Source organism: Toxotes jaculatrix, chromosome 13, assembly GCF_017976425.1.
Source record: "Toxotes jaculatrix isolate fToxJac2 chromosome 13, fToxJac2.pri, whole genome shotgun sequence".
Taxonomy (NCBI): domain Eukaryota; kingdom Metazoa; phylum Chordata; class Actinopteri; family Toxotidae; genus Toxotes; species Toxotes jaculatrix.
This window is the reverse complement of record NC_054406.1, coordinates 12778724-12802849: the sequence shown is the minus strand read 5'-3', so window position 1 is coordinate 12802849 and position 24126 is coordinate 12778724. Positions and strand designations below refer to the sequence as shown.

General features: G+C 42.0%; 2 protein-coding genes and 1 pseudogene across 3 annotated transcripts; all 3 read right to left on the bottom strand.

Moving 5' to 3' along the window:
• Positions 1–6958: 6958 nt before the first annotated feature.
• On the bottom strand, positions 6959–10192 carry polr1f (RNA polymerase I subunit F). The gene is made up of 4 exons (XM_041054117.1): positions 9876–10192; positions 8965–9106; positions 8351–8559; positions 6959–8223 (listed from the first exon to the last, which is right to left on the bottom strand). Exons 1-4 carry the CDS (start codon positions 10175–10177, stop codon positions 7725–7727), a joined length of 1152 nt encoding a protein of 383 aa, XP_040910051.1. The 5' UTR covers positions 10178–10192; the 3' UTR covers positions 6959–7724.
• Positions 10193–11807: 1615 nt separating this feature from the next.
• LOC121191430 (transmembrane protein 196) lies at positions 11808–22432 on the bottom strand. 2 transcript variants are annotated; one of them, XM_041052569.1, is made up of 6 exons: positions 22168–22432; positions 21749–21829; positions 15849–15905; positions 13303–13441; positions 12683–12801; positions 11808–12563 (listed from the first exon to the last, which is right to left on the bottom strand). In XM_041052569.1, the coding sequence occupies exons 1-6, from the start codon at positions 22213–22215 to the stop codon at positions 12492–12494; spliced, it is 516 nt and encodes a 171-aa protein (XP_040908503.1). In that variant the 5' UTR covers positions 22216–22432; the 3' UTR covers positions 11808–12491. The 2 variants fall into 2 exon arrangements, with proteins under 2 accessions (XP_040908503.1, XP_040908502.1); XM_041052568.1 differs by lacking the exons at positions 21749–21829; positions 22168–22432 and adding an exon at positions 17982–18483.
• On the bottom strand, positions 18837–21216 carry LOC121191617 (annotated as a pseudogene).
• Positions 22433–24126: the final 1694 nt, after the last annotated feature.

Below are 24126 nucleotides of genomic sequence, written 5' to 3'. Positions count from 1 at the left end.
TATATTGGTTCCATACATCACCATACTACCACGGTAAAAATTGAATAAATGGCCCAGGCAGAATGGTCCATGAGTCATGAGTTTTGAGGTATCAGGATGTCACAGATTGAATGGGGAACTAAAGCATGGATTTTTAATATGTAAGCATTGTGCTGTTCTATGTGTAGTTCTTTAATATAGAGATCACTGGAGAACAGTGTGTGTCCAGTGTACTGCTCCAGAGCAGCCAGAGCTGTTCTCACCATGTAAATCTGTCTTTCTACTCCTCCTCTGGCTCTGTCCTCAGTGTGCTATAAGAACACAGCCAAAACTCTCCCACTACCACTGTAAATCTGAAACTAGACACTTTACTCTTGCTCTGTTTCTTTCTCAGCTTTTTTCTCTCTCCTCGAATCTGTCTCCTCCTCTGATTTCTTCCTTATTGAGCTGTTTCTCTCCACACCTCCCTCACTTTCAATTGCTTGTTTTCTCCACTCACTGATTGGACAGACCTGCAGTACATCCTTCTCTTCCTCTCTGTTTTGCAAGTAAAGCAATTCAGCTGGTGTGACAAAGTTTTCTTTCAAAGTGGGGACACAAATAAGTGGACAAAATAAGAATGAGTGAGAAATTCTATGTTCTGTCTTATACATAATATTATAGAGTTTGAATATGGAAACATGAGAGAGGGAAGGACACATGGGTATAGAGTGGGAGACAGTGAGAGTAAGGGAGATGAGTTTAACTCCTGACCTATCTGCCTCTTCTTCATTGTGTCACTCTGACTCTCTGTGTTTCTCTCTGTCTCCTTCCATACCCAGAAGCTGGCTCACTGGTTCACTTGTCCCACCTTCCTCTGCATCTCGCCCTCTGATTGGCTTTGCACTTTAGTCAGCTCTCAGTCATGGGGTGTTTACACAGCTGGGTGGCCAGCAAAAGGTAAGGTTCATGCACGTGTGCATGTGCGTGCGTGTGGAGGTTGGATAAACCCCAATACCACATCATATATCTCCTTGCATGGTCCCCTCCGATTCCTCCCCCTCTTCCTCCAAACCTACACCTCCCACTGGCCAAACCGCTGCGTGCCCTCAGCTCCTCCTCTCCAAATTACCCTACGTCTCTTAATCCAACTTATTTGCTCCTGCTCCCAACCACTACACTAAAAATCTCATTGCATGGCATAACTTCCCCACCCACCCTTACCCATGTCAGCACCTTGCCTCAACTCACCCCCTCCCACCCCCCAGTTCTGTCTGAGTAATGTCTGTGTTTATTTTCTGAAAGAAGGTCACCCACTCTTTAGTGTGTATTTTAAGGGTGCCATGTTTCATTTGTTTAAAGTGTCATATTCTCAACTGTGGTTTATGTTGCCTGATTTGCCTGGGAGACAGTTACAGCCCTTTGATGATGATGATGATGATAATGATGATGAAGATAGAAGTGGCATGCGTTAAGCACTTTAGCGCTGCGGGCTTGTCCTGATGCCATTTGACTGTAAGTGTGTTTGGCTGGGTTTGTTGGGGTAAGTCATAATCTGTTAAGTCAGTGTTTTTTCCTCTTAACACTGAGATAATTTATGTAAAATATGTTTACACACGACTGTTCCAGACAGACTTTTTTCTTCTCACCGCACTGCCAGAACTACTTCGGAAAAAAAGATGAGTTGGAAAATATGGACAGTGCTAAAGAAAAACATTGCTAATCCTCACAAAAACAATAACTAAATAAACTTTTGAATAACTTTGAATAACTAAATGCTGAGCTCCCCACTTGGATCACTGATCACAGGCAGTGCTGGAAGGAGCCCTGCATCAGCAGCCTCACAAGTAGTTAGAGCATCTAATGACATCCCAATACATTTCCTCTTCCTCTTAAGTTGTAATCTTGTACCTGTAACACGTTGTCATATTTCTCATTGTCATGTTTCTTGTTTTATTTTGTATACACACCTCTCCTGTCATTTCAGTTCCTGCCCTCATGTGTCTCCCACCCTCCCAATCATCCTCACCTGGTTCCTACCTACTTACCCGCCCCTGGTGTTTCCTATCAGTCCATCCCTTCATCTGCTGCATCGCCCATGGACCCAGTCCGGTCCACGACATGAACCACAGGTCCTGCTCTTTCCTGACCCCCTGCTCCCTAACTTTTTCGTGTCACTTTCATCAGCACCATATTTTTACTGTGAGATGGATCTGTGCTGGAACTTTTATAAACTTTCTTTCGTAAATTTTATGAACTGCCTCAAAAGTGCGGTTGTAACTTTCTTCATCATTGACACTGTAAGCTACTGATAGCCTGAAACATTCTTCACAACCAATATGTGGAATCCAGCAAATGAAAATGTGACTTGATGACTAACAGTGCATTCCAAAATCTTTGCAGGTTCTTGGAAAACACGTCTTGGCATATCATCTTTAAATAAGTACTTACATCTGCTATACAACCTCAAAATGAAAGTGAAGCAAAGAGTTACAGAGGTGCTGTTTTGGAAAATGACAAAACTTAGAAAAACCCAACTACATCACATAACACTGACACATATACAATTGCTATAATATTTACAGGTTTCAACACAAAACATAAATGTTTTATAGTTGCTCAGGGTGCACCTGTGGCACAATTTATTTTGCATGCTGCACTGATTAAAACAGTGGCTATAGTTTCAAAATAATACCCTCAATTCTTGACTCCTGACAAATTTGCTTCTTGACCAGTGTTTCTTCTCTTTAAATCTATTTCGACATGAAGAAGTTGATCATGAGCTCATGAGTTGCCTTCAGTGAAGGCTCCTGTCTTCAGCATGTATCTCTAAACTCACTGAGGAAAACTGGAAGGTCTTTGTGTCTTTCTTTTTATGTAAAAAAAAAAAAAAAATCATATGTAGTCTTTGGTAATAAGAATTAGCCTGCTTGCCAGAGTCAGTGGATGGTTGACTGATCAGCGGAGACTCTTTCATCTTCTTGTCAATGACTTTATAAGTGTTTTTCCAGCAATCAGCTCTAATGCGCACATCATCACCAGTACTGGCCACCCAGCTTTCACTTTCTTTTCATCTCTCCCTCTCCTTCTTCTTCCCTCTCTCTTACTCTCTCTCTCTCTCTCTCTCTCTCTCTTACTCTCTTTCCTCTACGGATACCCTCAGTCCTGCTCTGCAGTTTGACAAGGTTGTCATAAAATTATAATAATAAAATATTTAGCTGTGTCCTGGGTATTGTCCTGTAAAGCTACATGACTAAACATGAGATCATTTTTTCCAGACCCAGAAGCTTTCTTTTTTTCCCTCTTGGCTTATTTATTTTTCTGCGGTTTTGGGAGGTTGTGGCTGAAAGTCTGATGATATGCTGTGTGTGTTCCCCTCCTTACCCCACCCCTCAAATACTCCTCTCCACATTTCTACTTTCCTCTCAATTTATATACAAAAGGTATAGGGCATGATAGAAATACATTTCTTACATTTGCTTGCTGTTCTACAGTAAATCACAGTGCTTCACTTTCAGCTTTATGTCTATGTTCATATGATTTGGTCTTATTCTTTATTAGTGTTGTCTCTGCAGATGATGTTACTATCATAATAACAGCATACAGCTAAGATTAAAACTAAGTAACCTTTTTTTTCTTTTTTTACCTTTTGTCCTTTCCTGTCATATTTCCCCAGTGTTTTGGGTGTAGGAGTTATGGTTTGGTCTGAACACTGTCTAGACGCCTATGAGCCTCCCATTACCTCCTGATTACACTGAGCCCTATTAATCTCACTGGGCTGGCTGACCAGGGCAGAGCACATTCTCTCACACACAAGCGCAAATACAAGTAGGCAGACACACACACACACACACACACACACAAATTCAAGTTGTATGATTAAGTGCAAATAAAATTATGTGGAAAAAGAGTGGCAATGTTATTTGGTAATAACGGAGAAAACACATATGAAGAAAAGACAGAAAAACATACTGTATGTTGCTACTAGTAAAAGCACAAGAGACTCTTAAAAACATTCAGTAAAACTAAACAAGTATAATAAGTAAAATCTGCTGAAGCTAAAGTACTATTGAACGATGCCACTCAGAGAGCAAATACTTCAGTTGTGTGGTTTTAGAGATGACAGAGGCACATTTCTGGTATCAGAGGAGCTTGTTGAGAAAATATTTAGTGTAGCAGAAAAAAATGACTATACTATGGACTGTGGAGGTTTTACAACTGAGCACAGTTTACAAGCAAAGAAGTCTCAAAAACAAAAGTTCCAAATTTTGTGTCTTTTGTTATTTTCTACTTCTGTCCACATGCAGACACACGTGCAGAGACCGGACTTAGTTGGAGGAAACATGATCGTCCATTATCTGATCTTCTTTAATCAGATATTAACACGTTCACTGATGACTCCCTGAGGAATCCACAAAATAATGACTCTGTGAATTCGGACACACACACGTACACACAGAGAACTAAACACAACTCCCCTGAGCAAAACTGTGTCACAGGAAACCCCCATCTGTCGTCGCCAGGGCTACTGAGGACAGGACGGTGGGTGTCGGGTGCCAAGGAGACAAACTAACTATGGGAATCCAGCTCACCAACCAAAAGTAATGTTTACTTTTGGGGTTAATAGTGTGTGTGCATGTGCACTTGTATACGTGTGTGCACAGACATTGATCCCTTGGGAAAGAGTTTAACGCTTCAGTCAGTCTGCCTCTGTGTGAGCACGGGGCTCACACAGAGGCAGACTGACTTACCTACCTGAGGGAGCATAAAAAACAGAGATGCAAAGCCAAAGTGCCAAAAATCTCTCAGAAATGCCTTTGAAAATGCCATAAAGGGATTTCATGGATGTCAGTAGGCCTGTGAGAGATGGGCTTTGATATGACTCAGTCTGGCCGGGACTGTGTTGGAGGATATATGGCCACAGTTGCACGGCTCTGACTGGTGGAACACTTAAGGTTTTATGACCTGCTGCCATTTGGGGCTCTGGGATAGAGCAGAGTGCCGACCACATAACTAATTAGGCCTGGCCAACGGGGGTGTGCAAGGATGGAGATTTGTGGATTGTGGGTTGTGGATGTGGTGTGTCTGCATGAGTGAATGAGTGAGCGAGCCACTCACACAGTGAGTGTGTGGCATGGATTGTTGTTGTGTGTGTGTCCTGAACCTGGAGCATTGCATCAGGGCGCCGTTTGTTCTCCATAAAGACTCCACAGTTTCTTTCATGTAGGCCAGGCCTGGAAACTTCAACACAGGAGATAGGGGACCTCACAGCCAGCCTACACACACACACACACACACACACACACACACTAGAGGGACCACTCCTATCAAGGCAGCAAGAGACAGACAGACAGCATAAAAAGATACTCAGGCCCACTCAACAAAAACAACACTCCTCCTATTGTCTCATCTCTCTAACCCTCCCTCTTCTTCTCTCCAGGATCATGAAGATAAACGAGCATGCCTAGATATGAGAGTCCAGTGGCAGGAGGGCTTATGGGGGTGTGGGGGGTGGGGGGGTGTTGTCAGAAGTGGAATGCGTGTGAACTGCACACCGCCTCCTATAAATCAGGGAGACAAGTAGGAGGAGGAGGAGAGGGAAAGCAGGATGGGGAGAAGAGGAGGAGTCAGAGTGAGGGAGTGATAGGAGGAATGACAAGATAAATGAGTAGTGATGGAGGGAGGGGGGAGGGAGGGGGAAGGGTGGGTACAGGTGCATGAGAGGTGCAAGAGGGGCTGAGGTTGAATCCAAGCAAATGAGAGTGATAAAGGCAGAGGGAGGTCACAGAAGGACAAATGATTGTGAACCATCACTTGAACTTTTGAAATCATTGTTTACAAATCTCTTTATCGACAGATTACAAGTGTTAAGTGTTCTGTGTATTTGTACAGTTCAAACAGTGGAGGTTGCACAATTTGAGGTCATTCAGAGCATTCTGGCAACACTGAGAGCAATTTGTAATGACTGTGTTTACAAGTCCATTGAAGTGTATTAAAAAAAAGTTTTAAATGGAGCTAGTGTTGTTCTGCTGAAGGCTAAAAGTATGTGTAACGTGAGCGTTTATGTTTATTTTTGTGTGTGTGTGCCTTTTGTTTCAGTGTGTAGTTCTGCTGGAAGCAGGAAAAGCCCAGTAACATTTCAGTGAGTTAGTTCATTCAGGTCTTATTTGGTCTGTGTTCCAGCGTGTTAAACCCCAAGGTCTGGGGTTTAACATCTGAAAAAGTTAATAATGAATCAGTTTTGTCCAGATCGTCTTTTTACACATGGCAATACAAAGGTTGTTCTCAGTAACAAATTATAATTGATGAAAAAAGCCTTAGTAAATGATTAAGAACTAATAAAGCCATGAGTTACAATTTTAAACCTCTAAAAGGCTGCCTTATGAATTATTTCTTAACAGAGAAAACTGATTGGTTTAGCTGCAACATGTCGTGGAGAACAGCAAATGCAGTTTGGTATGAATAACTAAAAGGATTATTGCTTTCCTGAGTAGCTTGGCAACAGTAATTAAAACGCTCTCTGAAGATGGGATATGGGAATACATCGATCATGCATTTCTGACATGTCAGTGTCAGAAATATACAATCAGGTATGACAGATGAAGATGAGCCAAGTTAATTGCAGCTCCTTATCAGTCCTCTTTAGGCAGCTCCCGATAACTCTCCAACTCAACACAGCTAATTAGACTCCCCACTGAAAGGCAGGGGGGCATTTGTGTGTGTGTGTGTGTGTGGAGGTGGGGGTAAAGAAAACACAGAGATCTTTAAGCTGTTTCTCAGCATTTATCACCTGACACCAGTGGGTGTCAGGTGATAAATCTTGTCAATAATCTGTACAAGGAAGCATCTTTGCATATGCTGTTGATGTTGTTATTCCAAAACTTCAGATTCCACAGGTTCCTTTCTCTTCAAAAAAAAAAAAAAAAGAAAAAGAAAAAGCTAATTTAATTATTAAGCATTTTCAATCACCGAATAAAGAAAAGGAAGCAGTACAAACATATCAAAATATAAGGATTTTTAATTGGGATGAAAATCTAATATTTCATTTCAATTTCTTTTGGTTCTCAGCCAAAAAAAAAAGATGACACACCTTCATGTGATAACTGTCAACGCAACACTACAGGAAGTCAGCTCAACACCAGAAACAATTCCTTCACTGCAGTGTAAGATGCATACTGTGATTCTGACTGAATACTGTGAATACAAAAAAATGTCCTCCTTTCCTTGCAGATAAAGACGGACAGATAAAAGACTTCACGGAGGCACAAGAGGCAAAAGGACAAATTTCCCGAACTGAGTTTTGCTGTCTTGGTCGTCTTGCATCAGTTTCTTTTGTGTCACTTGGTTCCATAACTTAAAGGCAAAATCCATCCCTTGTTACACTGATGATCATGTTTAACAGATGAAGCTGACTCACTCCTGTATACTTGTGTCCCAGCGTGGATGTGTGCAGCAGTTTTGCGCCCCCATCAGGCAGCGTATGGGAATCGCAATCCAATAAAGACTGACTTGCCGAGCCTGCATCTGTCCCCTCGTGTGCTTTTGCAATAACTACAAAATGAGGGTGCAGAAAGGCTCCCGCTGCAAGCCTGACTCTCTGGTATAAATTATTTTAGTGGAGCTCAGAAGAAGCCAACATGGGGCAGAAATCCTGCTCCTTAAACACTGTTTGATGGTTAAGGCACGTCAGTATATTAACCTGGTTGGTATCACCTCAGTTACTCTGCACAACTAACCTGACTTCCGAACAGAATCCGATCTGTTTTTCAGGCAAACTGTTCAATGCCGCTTTTCCTCTTCTTCTTCTTGGATTTTGGTGGTTCAGGATCTTCACTGAAGCCAGATGTGACATCACTACCATTTTCATGTTTCCTCTTTTTGCCTGGCTTGTCGCTGACGTAGCCGCTGGAGTCGCTCCCGTGGACCTCCATGGCAGGGAGGGCAACCTCCTGCTCCTCTTCTTTTGAATGTTTCTCCTTCTTCTTTTTCTTCTTCTTTTTCTCACCAGCCTCGTTGCCATTTGCCTCATCCATTGTTCCATTTAACTCTGGTGTTTCATTAATATCCTGCTGCATGGAAGGTGTTACCTCTTCTTCTCTCTCCTCCTCTTTGACTTTGTCTTTCTTCTTTTTCTTCTTTTTCTTGGGGGTGTCACCAGGAGACTCCTCTGTGGTTTCTAGGTTCGGTTCCGCGTCTGCTGCATCTGGCTGATCTGCAGGGACACTCGACTCTGTGCTCTCACCCATGGCCATCAGCTCTTGGACCCTGAGACACAAAAAGACAAAAACACAAATACCTATCTAACCACAAGTGTCTAACCACACCTTGAAAATGTTCTTTGCAACACCTTTTGTCTCCACCCCTCCTCCAACTACCACCGTAGCACACTTGCCTGGTCCTGTCCATCCGTCCTCTGATCAGGAGCACCCCTGCAGTGTCAGCATCAAGTGCAGTCACCTCAAATTCCAGCTCTGCTCCAATCCTAGGCCCTGCATCCCTCCAGGTTTCCAAAGTAACCAGGTTTGGTTTGGGGATGCTGGCGTTGAAACAGCCGTGCACCAGACAGCCCACATGGCTCACTCCTAATTTATTCACCTTACCCTGAGAACAGAAACACATGCATGAATAAATTACATGTGTCCATCACAGAGAGGTAAGAGGCAAGTGTTTTGTGTAAGTTTCTGTGGGTTTGGTGTTGTCTTATAGCAGTATTCCTGGTATTCCTGCCTTTTTGTGTCAAAAATTGCTTCATTTTTACAACCCAGCTGAGCTCCAACAAATCATGTACAATCTATTACAATAATTAAATTGTTTGTGAACATTTAACATGTACAAAAATAAATTGAAAGTGTGAAATGCATGTCATTCCAAGAGAATTCCCCTCCCCCCAAGAACTGTTTATTTGATTCTGAATCAAATACACTATTGGCATGTGCCAGTACTCAGAAGTACTGTATGTTACTCTGGATGACAGCATCTGCCAAATGCTATAAATGTAAATCTCACCAGCAGTTTTTGTCCTTTTTTGGGCTGAAACACAATGAAGTTGGCCTCTATGTCCATGTGGACGTAGCCACTGTCATCAAAGATGTCTCCCTTATGGCCCACAATCCTGATGTTGTCATAAGCCAAAGGGACTCCTTTCAGGCTGCAAGAGATAAATGAGGACAAGTTGCAGGATATAAAACAGTATGATTCAGTGCAACATGATGGGATAAAGCTTAGCTATCATGATGAAACATTTGCAATAGGCGGTTTCACACTTCTACTCCACTTGACACCAGTAGACCTTTTTTTGACATTAAAACTCATTACAACTGAGTTCAGGTCTATGACCTTAAGCAGAACCAGTCAGTCCTGCACGAACATGATAGAAAGTTTTGGTTACCAATCAAATCCTCATTTACTAAGGAAAAAATGTCAAAACATGCTGTCTGCAGTTTTTAAAAGCTTCCTGCTCCTGCCAGCGTATGGTTTCCCTGCAGGGCTGAGATCACTAGACTACTCAGGTGTACACTCACAGACTTTAAACTTCACACCACTACATTTAAGGGACAAATACTGTACTTTTTAGCAGCACTACAGAGGCACTATTGTGTTTAGCAATACAGTTACTAGTCAGTTTCAAAACTATATTCTGTGCATGTACATAAGTTTTTGATACATGACTTTGTGGCTTTTATGTGGCACGGAGGCGCTTTAACGCCTGTCCGATAATGGACCTATAATGGATTACAGCATGTTTAACCTTGCATGACATTAGAAAGTTGTTGACACTCGTTTGTTTATTTGTTTGTATACCTTAATCGTGGACTGTGTCGTGCACTGCAGCAGAGATGTCGACACACAAACACAAAAAAAAGTGTTTATGACAGCTAAAATAAATCGTGGTGCGTCCCGTGCTGTTGTGTTTCTACCTCGGGGAGAACCTGAGCAGCTCGGCCTCCAGCTCCCCCTGGATACCTGTCCTCTTCTTGTTCAGGTACATGGGCGGTAAGGCGATGTGTCTCCGGTGCATGTTCATGACCAGACACGAGTACGGCGCTGACAGCAGCTCGGAGGCGGCGGCGAACGACGGGATGGAGCACGGGACGGCGTCCGCATCTCTGCCCGGTACGGAGGACAGTTCAGCCGGTTGGACTTGGACGCAGGCGGCGGGGATTTCACCGGACATTTTCACATGTTTTGGGTCGTCTTCAGCATGCTCCAAGTTCGCCATGCTGCTTAGGAAGACCGGAAGACCAACAACAGACGATATCCGCTTTGAAGACAGTAAACATTTGAGAAGATTTTGTGTATGTCGGCGCCTGCTGCTCAGGCGGTGGTATTACAACCAGGGAGTCCAACATTAAACATTTTTATTTTCTTTTTCTTTTTAATACATTTTGATTATTCCGTCTGGAAGAAAAACATGAATCTGCATTAACTGCAGTTATCAAAGTAAAAGGTACAATGATCTTCCTCTGAAATTTAAAAAGGATAAAAAGTCTCCTAAAATGCAAACACTCAAAGCACTGATGCTTCAGAATTATACTGGCTTAAATAAATGGAGATTTATAATAATTTTGGAGGATGTTAAACGTGCAAATTCCTAAATTAAGCTTAATTGGCTTTTCATGTATCTAAAGTTTTACCAAATGGGTTCAAAAAGTTTTTAAATAAAGTCTTTGGGACAGTATTTTGATAACCAATATAAATCTTTTCCTTAATAACGCGCCCTTTGTTACATAAACTGCAAATTGTGCACTGACTAACCTGGCAAGAATGATGTAAAGCTGTTCATTCGATAAGAGACATTGAGTCATTGATTCTGTATCCTGTTCTTACCTGCAGTGGCACATTAAGATCATTAAGGTGACCTGAGGTGTCAATTAGTGCACACACTTACACACACATGCATAGGGAAATACACACACACGTACAGAGAGAGAGAGAGAGAGAGAGAGAGAGAGAGAGAGAGAGAGAGAGAGAGAGAGAGAGAGAGAGAGAGAGAGAGAGAGAGAGAGAGAGAGAGAGAGAGGCTAATCTAATATTACTGTTTTCTGACAGACCAGCACCACGGGAGGTCATATGATTCAGCATTTCACACACACACACACACACACAGACTCACACACATGGATGCAGATCTAGTGCTCCTCTCTGGGGCGCCATGGCCCACTCCTGTCTGTTGTCACGGTGATAAATAGTGACGTGGTTTCTTAGTCAGCAAGAGCTCCCAGTGGTTTCTGCTGCTGTGGGGCCTAGTTAACACACACATACACACAGTTGCTGTGTGTTCTGAAGTAGACAAACACCATAATGAGGTATTGAGCAGCACGATGTTGCCAGAGCAATTGTATATCTTCACAAGAAGGCACAGTTTAGTCTGTGCGCGATATTGTTTTTTTGATTATTGCTGTGTCTCCTTTTGCTTTGTGAAGCATTTTATACCTCTGGGTTTGAGAGGCGCCGTAAAAGAGATTTACTTCATCGCTTTACTTTACGATGAGTGTGTGAACTCTGAGCTGAGCCAAAGGCATCATTGTGTTAAGCTGTGGTCCCACGGGAGTGCGGTGGCTTCCTAAATCCTGCCCTGCATTGATTATGTTGACAGTGAGGTGTGCAGGTTCTAATGTGTGGGATATTCTAATTGGTTTTTAAGATTAACTACATACATTTCTTAAAAAATAAACATTTAGAGTATCGATTATTGTGCTGTGATGTGGCTGAGAAATAACTCAGCCCTTGTATACTTACAGAAACATGCACATATACATTCAGAGACATCACTCACACACACACACACACACGCACGCACGCACAGTGCTCACACATTTTATAAAAGTTGTAAATAAAGCTGTCAGATTTGTCATACTTTATTTGAACTCACTTTTTATAAGAAGCATTTATAAAAATATGTCCCATTTATAGATACGACTAGATTCCTGATATACAAGCATGGATATACAGTACTGTACATTGGGCATCACTGTATTTTCATGTCAAAGCATTCCATTATCAGATGATACATACAATTTACTGTAGTCTATCTCAGCATTTGCATTCCATAAACCCATAGCAAGACAGAAAGAGAGAATAAGGACTTTGAGACTGAAATAGCAGTAGCTCTTCAAAACAAGTGAATCAGCTGCATGCTTGGTTTGTGCTCATCACTTTGAGGCATCTGATTGGATAAAATCTATCCTTCCTGCTCATTAGCTTAAAGGTCAGATGATGTCACGCAGATGTTTGTCACCTGAATTGTCACCCAAACGGCAGCCCTCCGGCCTGGCTTTGGTTTGAGTGGAACAGAGGGGGTTTGAACCCATGTTTGCATAATTATTCAGGAAGTGTCTTTCCTTCCCCAGTGGCGGACAAAGGGCTTTCAAGGTGAGAGACTTGGATTCTCTCTTCATGCTCAGAAAATAGATACTGTGTAAGTCTCAGGATATGTAGACGAAAGTACATGCTACATTTGTCTGTCGATAGCAGCTGAGTCATTGACGCTGTTTCTGTTTCTGTGTGTGCAATTTGCCTTTGGTGGTACGTCATCATGGTGATGCTGTAGTGTGTCCATTGTAGGAGATCTGAGGAATGCCATTACTGGAGTTGTCTAGGATCTCCTGTTGGGGGGAGGACATACAGGCACACTTGATAATTTAACGTGCAGTTTTCATGCAGTACTCAACATGTGTTGGAGCCACAGGCCATCGCTGCCATTGTTGCCACCATGTTCTCCTACCTTCTCGGTCATTTCGTGTGAGTGGTGCAGCGAGTGCTCCCTCTCCAGGAACATCCTCTGCTGCTCAGAGCTGGCCAGGCGACAGGTCAGCCAGGTGGATAAGGTACATGATGAGATCCCTGGAACAGAGGAAAAGGGAAACCAGCCGAAGAAACAATGGCTAATTATTAATTATAAAGGAAGAATGTGCTGTCCCATCTTTGGTATTTCTTTTTTTTTTTTTTTTTTTTTTTTTTTTATAATGGTAGAGTGGTGAGGGGAGACACTGAAGAAAAGCCTTTGTTGGGATTTGAGTTGTAGGGTAACTGAGGTTCGAGTCCCTCAGGGGTCCCGAGAGCCCTGTAAGCCCTGTCTAGTAGAGCTGCGTGCCCTTAAATTTTCCAGTTATTGTTATGCTTACATATAACATCCACTAGGGGTCCCCTAGTGGGCTAATTGTGCCCTGATATGGACACAGTGCAGACATCTTAGTAGTGGAAAGGTGGGGCTGAGGTGACTGATTTATTATGTTCAATAGTTTTGGGATTTGACATTTTAGCTTAGACATATTCTAGCAACATAACAGCACACACCATAGTTTGTTGTGTTTTTTATTTATTTATTTATTTATTTTAATTTACCCAGACATGCCAGAGTCATGGCAGCCAGGTGGATCGAGTGCATCGGGTTGTCCGGTTGTTTGTTCAGCGCCCGAACAAACTGGAAGTTGAGGATCCCACCAATCAGACCGCAGATGCAGCACGCTGAAAACAGGATCATCTGGGGGACACAGAGAGACAGTGTGAGAGAGAGACAGAATGGTGTATGTTAATGCAAACAGCAGAATTGATAGTCTATCAACAAAACTGTAAACAAACTGACAAAACGTAATGAGACGGGGATATACAAACTACTATTGAGCTTCCATCTCCATCATTCTGCTGTTTTGGACGAGACGGCTGCTGTGATGAGTAATGCGTATGAGTCAAAATAAATCTCATTTCCTATTAGAAAATTGGATTGCTCTCAAAGCACACTGTCTCTTCCAGAAATATTGCGCAGCTTGTAAATAAGCTTGCATCACTCACTTGCCGTATTTGTGCTTGTGTGTATGTGTGATTTGTGTAGAGGGTCGGTGAGATTTTACTTTCAGTATTTAATCAATCACCTGTTAGGGATTACTTTCTTATTATTATCATTGACTGGAAAACCCAAGCCCGGCATGAGAATGTGATTGTTTTTCCAACAGGATCTGATGGGGAAATGATTGCAGTTCCTTTCCGTTGCAATCAGAATAATAAAAGACAAACGATTCAATTCTAGTCCTTATTGGTTGTGCATGCTCGTGTGTGTATTGTGTCTGGAGTGCAGGTTCTCTTTCATTGCTCCCAGTACAGATGCCTATAGTGCCTTTAACTGCATGGAAAAGGGCATCTCCAATTTCAGTCATTATCCAGTGAAGTGTGGAGAGCGGCTGGCAGGAGTCCGGAGCCAAACCAACCTAATGCAATCATCACCCCACGAGCGGACCAGAGGGGAGGGGATAGAAGGAGATGAGGAGAGGAAGATGGAGAGAGTCAGAGCATTGAAATGACTGGGAGGATGAGACTGAGCAGAGAAGGTAGGGAGATGGATGAGAGTGATGAAAAAGGGGAAAGGCATAAGGATGAAGATGGCGACAAAGACAAAAGGTAGGGGGTGGATAGGGTGAAGCAGAGGGAGAGAAAGGTTGAGGGATGTCTCTGTTACAGCAGACTGTGCTGACACTGATCCATCATTAGTGTCCTCCCCTCAGGAGACGGAGACAGTCAGAGAGAAACACGAGGACTCGGAGTCACTGAGAGGCTGCGAGGCCATCACTGAGCCAAAACGATGGAGAGAGTGACAGGAAAAGAAGAGGAGAGGTGACTGCTTGTCTCCTCTAGTTTCCTGAGATGTCTCTTTCAGAGCACACTGTGTGCACGTGCTCAGAGGACACACACACACACACACACACACACACACACACACACACACACACACACAAAATTGGGTGTTTTATAGGATTAGACAGTCATTACTTGTGAACTTCCAAGGGTAGATTATTATGTGTGTGTTGTCCATAACATACTGCATCCTTCAGGCTGCACACATATGGATACACTTCAGTGTTTGTGTGTGGATTAATATTCCAATGATTGATGGGTGACCACGCATAATATTTTCTAGCGTTTTCAGTTGCTCTTCAGTACATAATAATGAATAATGACTTGGGTTTCTTCTTCAGCATTTCTCACAGGCTTTTTCATCAAACCTAATGCCACTCATTTCAAAAAATGTATTCTGAATTTTGTTTGCAGTTTGCTTTGGCATCATGAAGTCTGCAACAGAGCACAGTAGTGACAGGGACACAGTCCATAAAGGAGGAATGCGCCTCAAAACTCACCAGTCAGTGAGACTCTTAATCAGAGCTGGTCTGTTTGAGCTCAGATTTAAGCAAAATATAATGTCTAATATTCTCCAAAGCCGAATTATTAGTCACGAGAGTGGCCATATTTCTAAAGCAAGGAATGTTGGAGGAATAGTGTGAATAGCAGATGGTTAGCTTAGCACAAAGACTGGAAACCATTGAAAACAGCTAGCCCAGTTCTGTCATTTTGTTTGATCCATAAAATGATGATAAATGATAATTTGCTGTGTGTGAGATTTGTGTGGAGTTTCCACCAAATGCCCGACAACTGGTGCGGCCAAGAAACAGTCAGACACATGACCCCACGTAAAAGTGAACTGTCATTTTAACTTGTTAGTTTTTGCACAGACTAAACCATCAAGATATAATGTATGAATCCGTGAACTTTAAAAGTGGTAGGTGGATTCTGTTACCTTTGTAAAGAGCCAGGCAAACAGTTTCCCTCTGTTTCCAGCTTTTATGCTAAGCTAAGATAACCATCTGCTGGCTGTTGCCGTATATTTACTGTAAAGATATGAGAGTGGTATTGATTTTCTTATCTAACTTTCAGCGGGAGAGCAATGAACCATACTTCCCAAAATATCGAATTATTCCTTTAGAACACTCTGCCTCCCTCGTGTATGAATATGCTGTTTATAGAGAGACCACAGTCTAATAGAGGAAGAAGACAGGACAACAAAAGAGGATACTTGCTCTTAGGGAAATAAAAAAAAAATCTAAATATATACAAGTACTTACAATGAGACCTGTCCTCTTTCGAGCACACAGCACTCCACACATCCCACAGACCAGAAACTGGAAACAGAGAAGAACAACAAATGAATAAAATTAATTCAAAATGAATAAAATTTCTTAGTTTGTCATTGAGAAAATTACTGGTTTAGAAACAATATGAAATTTAAAATATTCTTGTCACTTTCTCCTCCCTTTCTTGACAACAGGAAGGGTGGATGTATTCTTTACACCCAGTTATTCAGATGCAGTTTTCTCCCTCTAAAAATAGTGTGTCATCGTGGGCTTCTCACAGGAAGCCATATTGTCCTGGATGTCAGTGATTCAGACTGAACTGGAACAGCATGGCAGCGTATTGTGCTGGCAGAGTACACGTACAAGTGGGACAGCAGAGTGGGCTGTGAGCTGCATTGTTTTTGCTGAAAGTTGTTGGGAGCAGTTGTGAGTGTGTGTGTGTGTGTTATCACTCCTTGGCTTCCTCATATTTCCAGTCTCAGTATCACTTACAGTTCCTGCTGTAGTTTAAAAGTCATTAGTAGGAATTTGGAAGCACTTAAATATCACCGTACTTTCAGTTAAGCTTGACGTTTTTTTTCTTGGCCTTTGATATAAGAGTAACTCAAAGTCCTCTTACTATTTTCAAGAAATGATTGAATTAAAGGAAATGATAGAAATTACAATCTCAGATTCTTTCTGACTTGGCACAAAGTAAAAAAGACAATTGAAGCAGTCTCGTGTGTGACTTCAGTTAAAATCATGGAAATGTACTGAAAAAATATCACAAATGAATCACAATCACTTTTCTTTCAGCAGGACACTACAGAAAAAAAAAGATCCTTCATCTGGAGACAGTGGTCAATCCGTCTTAATGACTCCCAGGTCCTGACAGAAGATCTAAAGCAGGGGTGTCAAACCTGTCCACAAAGGGCCGGTGTGGCTGCAGGTTTTTGTTCCAACCAATGAAGAGCACACAGTTTGACCAATCAACTGTCTGAAGACTGAGATCAGTCGATTAAATGAGTCAAGTCTGGTGTGCTGCTGCTTGGTTGGAACAAAAACCTGCAGCCACACCGGCCCTTTGTGGACAGGTTTGACACCCCTGATCTAAAGCTTTGGGTATAATCATGAGACATGGGTGGCTGACTCAGCAGGCAGTGCTCAACAGCTGTGAGGTTGAACACACAGATGCCACACTGCATAACAGCTTTGCAGCAACTTTACACACAGCACTGTGGGAGCACACTCGAGATGTAAAATAAACATGTCACATTGCTAATATCTGTCCCCTTTTCTCTGGTTCTTTGGAAGTCTTTCAGACATCCCAAACTTTGCAAAACTCTGTAAGACTTTATTGCCTGAGCTCCAGGCACTTTCAGTCATTATTAGCAAGAGCTACTGAAATACACACTGTGCCTCCCCAGCTGGAGTAGCAGACGTAGTAAAGTAGCTGATTGAAGGTTAATTATGGCTACAGAAAATGTCTCCGAAACTCAACTTTTCACTGTTCAGCAGCAAAATCAAGACAATGAGGCTGAGGACAGCGCTGTAACAGGAGGAGACATATGCAGAACACTGAGACGATGATTGTGTGTAAAAGCTTTGACCCTCTTAAGCACTGAGCAGCAATTCAAGCATGAATTAATGAAACCAATATTTAGCCTCAGCACAGAGGAACAGCAGCGGGCCAAATGACTGTGATTGTATATTCAACATCTAGCGGAGAAACAGACACATAAAGGACAAACATTGCCATAATATTTAGTCTTTACCACAGCCAGGGTACTGATACAGGGAAGATGTGGGAAGAGCCATAACTTCTTAGTGATTAATATTAGATAAACAGCCACCAGAACAAAAATCTATTTAATACCACAAGCCTTCTTCTAATTATTATTATTAAAAGGGTGATTTCTTTTCTGATTTTTAAGTGTTTTTCAGCCTTATTTTATCAAATAAAATCAGCTCAGTTAGTGGTATATTATTATGTATGCCTTAATGTAATACAGAAATTTAGAACAGATTTAGTAAAAAATCAAATGAGTTTAATCTACATTCTCTCTGGAAGTAAATAAGGTTAAAAAAAAAAAAAAAAAAGTAAGTAAGGACGAGTAGAGAGTAAGAGTAGTTCCCAGGACGTACACAGAGTCCGCTCCAGACCGGAGACGCGTCGCCCTGCTGCGGTTTGTGCTTGCCCCGGACCCAGCTGATGCCCACGGCTCCCAGGACGATGCTCGCCACACCCAGGCCCACCTCCACCAAAGACAGCAGGAGCAGGCTCCACAGGATCTTGCGGCTGGAGCACATCCTGCCCCGGGCATCTCTCCAGCTCCAGCAGGAGGAGGCGGCAGGAGGCGGACAGAGGGTGAGAGAGTAGTCCGCCTGTAGGTGCGCCAAGGGCGACGCGGGCTCTACTGCTTCATGCCCGGCTGGAAAAGAAAGGCTGTCCGAACAAGTAGGTCCAAGTAGAGTCGAAGGGTTAGAGGGAACTTGCACTTCAGACCTGTAAGAGAGGAGTGGCTGCTTTTTGCGGTTGGATATTGTTTGAAAAGAGAAAGCGCTCCGGTGAAGTTCAGTCCGCTTGCAGGAGCGTGTGTGCGCCGCCTGGCTCTGTCCAAGGTACTTAAGCACCACTGCAATCGCAATCGCACACACACACAATGCACGATTCCGCGCGCACGCTCACACGCGCATCATCCAGGGCTGTAGTCAGGATTTTATAAATACTGAGACCAGGAGTAGCAGCCTCCGCCCCCACGCGGAAACATTCATACTCCTCAAGCCCTATGAGCATGCATCAAGTGAGAGCATAAATAATTATTCAGGACAGCTGATATCACCAGTGCCTCCCTGCTGGAATTTAATGGACCTAACCACACAGACTGTGGATCAGTTTCATAAACAGTGTGAGTTATTGACAGCATAGGAATAGCACCGTTCAACACGAAGGCAATTCATAAATATGAAGCAGAAAAAGGCATGGAGTCAAGATATAAAAGAAAAAATTGTTTTAAAATGATAAAATGAAAGACAGGATAAAAAAAAATCTGAAGTGGACTACACAATGAAAGGAAGAATAACAGTGCGGTTAAAATGCAGTGGAAAAATATGAAAAATAAAAAAGTCTGAGTTGGAGTTTTATCACAGTTTGTTCAAGCTATGTTGTCAGTATCAACTGATTGCCTTCACCTCCATCTCCATGTTTTGCTTCTGAATCAGGACAATGTGAGTCCCAGCAACTGAACATCTATCTTTTAATTAAGAGTGGCAACAAACTGACCCATGTTGTAGTTACAGCAATGTAGACTTGCAATTCCAATTCAGTTGTAAACTGAAAACTACACATTTAAGAGCAGCAGCACATTCAGCCTCTTCTCAAGACTCCAGTGGGGAACAAGAAGGGCCCAAATCATGTACAGGTCAAACAACTGGAATGAGCAACAAGGCCTCTGTGTCTTCACCTTTTTAATCATCATTACATCCCACGTTCCCTCCTCCAACAAGCACCTACGCCCAGAACTGACCTACAAGTGAGTCAAGCTTTGGAGGTCCACGTTTTCATTCATGTTTTGGCTTCAGGCTCAAAGATTACCCACAAAACCACACACTGGCATCATTTCTGGCTTTCGCCCCCCTCCCTTTCCCAGCCTCACCTGAAGAAAATTTTGATGTAATTATGCTGACTTAATGATACTCAACACCAAATGAGATCGTGATCATCTGCTGTAATCTTTATCCTGCATCCTCTTAGAAATAATCAAGCCAGCTGGAACGTTATGACTCATCACTCTCATTCATAGATGTGACATCAGGTAAAACAGGTGACTCAGAGAGTAACGTACAGTAAAACAGTTTTCTTAGATTGTGTAAATGTAGATTACACTTAAATAAAGACACGTGACCTTTGAAATGAAACCTGTTTGTGTGGGAAAAATAATCCCATAATTAATGAACTCATGATGGCTATTCTGTGATTAAATCAAAATACACATTCTCACTTTCATGAATTATGAGTTTTATAAAATTATTACACTTTTCCACTACAAGTGTTTATCATCATGCCAGCAATCACTTTAACACTGATGGCACCATCATGATGTTTGAACCACCAGTAATTTTTTATGTCAGAAATTAGGTCTACACAAATGAAGTGAAGTACCAAATAACCCAAATAAGAAAAAACATTCTCACTTTTGCCCCTAGTGGGAGTTGAGTGATACAACACAATGGCAGCAATGGGATTTTTACCTGTGGTGCTTACAGCACTGAAAAGTTACATTAACAATCAGAAGCAGATCTTGCTTTATAGGTTGAGAAAAATTTTTTTCCTCCAAGCTAAATAATTTAGCCACTGGACTAGCTGAAAAATATATTGTCACAAAACAGTTTTGCTCTTTTCTTCTGAAACAAGACAGCAACCACATGACTCCCGATAATGCCTGACCAAAAGCACCATTTCATCTGTGTTGAGACAAAATGTTGCTTTATTTTCAATAAACAACACAATAGTGAACAATTCTGACCGTAACAGAAATAAAAGTGACAGTAAGAACCATTTGTACAGATCAGGTACAACTCTGTACTCCTTGTTCATGGTGACAGGCCTGACAGTAAGATGATGTCTGCCAGTATTGAATCGCTGCCAGTTGAAGTATTTTATTTAAGCCTCCTTATCCTCATCTAACCTGAGGAGGAACTCAGCCAGTGTGATGGCATACGGAAAGTCATTTATGTGTATGAAGGAAGTACCTGGGACAAACTCTTTCTAGATCTTTCAAAGTGGGTACAGTGTGAGCTGCAAGAGGACTGCTGAGTGTTTCTATAATGTAATCTCTGAACTGAGTTCTTTCTTCTTCTCTCAGGAAAGAAAGAATTTGCACATGCTAATAGTCAAGAGGTCTCAGCAGAGGAGCTGTAAAATACATCCACCTTCATATGTTTTATTAGCTCTCTGTCATAGCTGTATCTCTCCTCTGATTTTGTGCTGAGGTCACCGTTGTCCACAATTCAACAGGACAATTGTTCGTTCTTCAGAAACAAAATTTTCCATCCGTGTTCATCTTGACAGTAGGTTGCCAACAAACGTGGACATCTGCATCCTTCCTGTAGCTCAGGGTTAGATTAAAAAAAGGCTTTGAATTCCTGCTATCCTGCACGTGTTTGTGGGTGAGTCTGTGTTGAACTGGATCCACCTTCGAAATCCAGGTGAGGTGGGGAAGTTTGAGAGGTCATCTTGGATAGCTCTTTGAAATATAAAAACTGCCTGAGTTCTGGAGTATAAAGATCTGTTGTCTGTGCAGTGGTAGCTGCTGATGTTGAGTTTCTCAGAGTCTTGAAAAACGAACCTTTTGTTTGCAGGCTAGAACCACAGCGGCATGACAGCAGGCTTGTCGGGCCCGCTGTGTCACCGCAGGGCTGTTCGGCTGTTTTATAACCACTGATGTGCTGTGAAAATTAGCCTGCTTTGTCAGCCGCCTAGAATGAGCTGGGGGGGGGACATTTTGGAGATGGAAATGACTTATGGTACAGAGATCATAAAACAAAAACAAAAAAACCCCAAAAAGGAGCAAAAGCCATATTAAAACAAAAGGAAAGAGGAAGCCCTCATCATAATCATTGGCAACACATTTCCTCAAATTATGGCATTATGTCAATTTTAAAGTCTCTCAGAAGTTATCACACTTAGGTTGAGTCTAGACTGTTAACTCAAAAGCAGCAGGAGCAAGTCATTTGAGAAGTTAATCGAAAATATAATCAAATGAAGCATGAAAAACCAAATAGAAAGTCACACAATATTTGTTTGGACTCAAACGAGCATCATTGCTGCACTACAAAATGTCCCTTCAATAAAAGTGGTGGCAATGGTCATTTTCAAAGCAGCAAAGTGTGGAGTGTCAGTGGTCAAATACTTGCTTGTCCCTTGGAGCTGGAAAATGCGGCTGCTGCTTGGAAGATGAGAGTGTAGACATTCTGCAGGATCCAGGCTGAAGCTAAGGGGCCAGAAAAGTGAAACTTAGCTCATTTGATGTCCCACCTATTCATCAGCCTGACCCATACAAATAAAAATGAGTTGAAGTATATTTACAACTTTGTCAAATGTTAAGACAAAGGCAGAAATAATGGTAGAGTTAAATGTGAAAGCATCAGAATTATCGTCTGAAAATTATATCTGAAAATTAAGTAATTTTCATATGATTTTTATGAAGTTATAAACAAAGCAAAACTACTAATGCAGTGTATCCAGGAACATGGGGAAGAAGGCCCAAAGGCAGACAGGCAGGTGGACTGATGCATGATGATAATTTAATAACAAAAGTCATTGACTTACAGAGTCCATTTGGCCAGGAAACGCAGAACTCAGGGAATCCAAAAACATCCTCACATTGTAAGACCAGGAAACTCAAAGGAAACTCACAGCAAAAACTAACAGCAAAAGCGATAAAAACCAAAGAAACACGAGGAACCAAACACCAGAGTTGACACAGGCAAGCAACACAGAAGAAAACTAGGAAACAAAAACTTGCTAAAGTGACACAGGGACTTAAAAACACGGGAGATAATCGGAGCAGGTGACACACATTAGGGTGGGGAAGACAAACACCAAGGAGGGAAAAGAGACAAAGACAGGAAGTAACCAGGAACAGATACACAAGGAAACTTCAAACTTCAAAATAAAACAGGAAATGCAGAACAAAACCAAAGAAACCAAAACAAGAGTCCAAAAAGAGTCACTGCTGGGGCTGAACATTACAATTACATCTACAAAATGAAACAAATGCAAAATTAAAGTTACCTTAATCCTGTACAATTCATCAAAGATGTCAGCATCATCAGCCACAATCAGGCCTGTACTCATTTACTTGTTGCATCCCTTTCCATCTCCTTCAGCTCCAGCACTAACCTTTTACCTCCACTGTTGTGTTACCTTGGCCTCAAGGTCAGTGCAAATCTTTGCATCTGATGACATTGTTTTAAGTAGGAGTAATCAGCCTCTTAAGTGTTTTTGTAAGTGATTTCCCTTTATATTTCTACATGCTATCTCATCTATTTTTCATATGGAGTCCTATAATAATAATAATACAAATTGCTCGTGGCCATCTTCTCTTAACATAGGTACTCTTAACTTGTAGGTGTCTTGAATAAGATCCCCACTGACAGCATTCCCTTCCCCTGTTTCTCTAAGAAAAGCTAAACATTCAATAATCCCACATACATTAGCTTTCTATCTTTTCTTAGTAAAATCAAAGCATCTGAACTGAGCCTGTAGCAAACACAGGCTTTCCACCTGTGTGTGCATGCACAGGTTTTTAACCGATCAATGATCAATCGACTTGCTGCAAAAGTCAAAAGCAGCTACTACAGGATAGAGAATCATTGAGCTGTGTGTTACTGTAAGCTCAGGGCTGTGTTTACATTTGGAGTTTGTGCTCTTAGACCCAGTCCCAGGCTTCTCAAAGCAGCTGAAACACTTTGGCTGAAGCAGGAAAAAAAAGAAGAACTGATAACCCACCTGATTCACCTAAAGCCGTGTAATTTGAACACATGGGCTCATGCATGTTTTATGACTCTTAAGCCATATGTACCATATGAAAGCTAAAGTAATGTTGGACCAGTTTGCTATTTGCTGGTGAAAGCTGCTGTATGAGTTGTAGCCCTGACCTCACAGCAACATACAGAATCAGCAGCACTTACATGCATGCGGTTATTCTATAATTGTTGTTTCTGAGTCTCGCAGGAAGTCAACCTGCTGCTTTATCCCATATTTGATTAAACAAATTCACTATGAATGGTAACAACAAACACTAGACTATAGAGGTCCAATAGTGTGTGGCGTGTAGCACCACACCACTAATTAAGTGTATTGTTACTTGCCAAGGAAATAATTGTTGAGATTCAAAGTTCAGTTCTTGACTCTGGAAAGTCTGTTTTCTCAGCTGCTGTTTCCAAGGTCAGGTTTAGGACTGAACTTTCAGCCTCAACTTTTGAGCCAAAATGGACAGGAAGTCATTAAAGTTCTGAGAAAAAAATGGACATTTGAGCATCTACCAGGCAAACTCAAAATCATGTGATATGACCGAAGGCTCCAGAACACCAAATCTTGGTCACAGCTATAAAAGGTGGTGGTTTACAACTCATCCCAAGATGGTGTCACTTTTCCCTGCAGCTTATTCTCCATTCCTCAGCCCTACAAATGAGCTCTTTTCCTCACTGAGATGAAAAGGCCTGATCCATCCTGGATACAGAATGGATCAGGCCCAAAAATGATTCTATCCCAGATGTAAAGAGG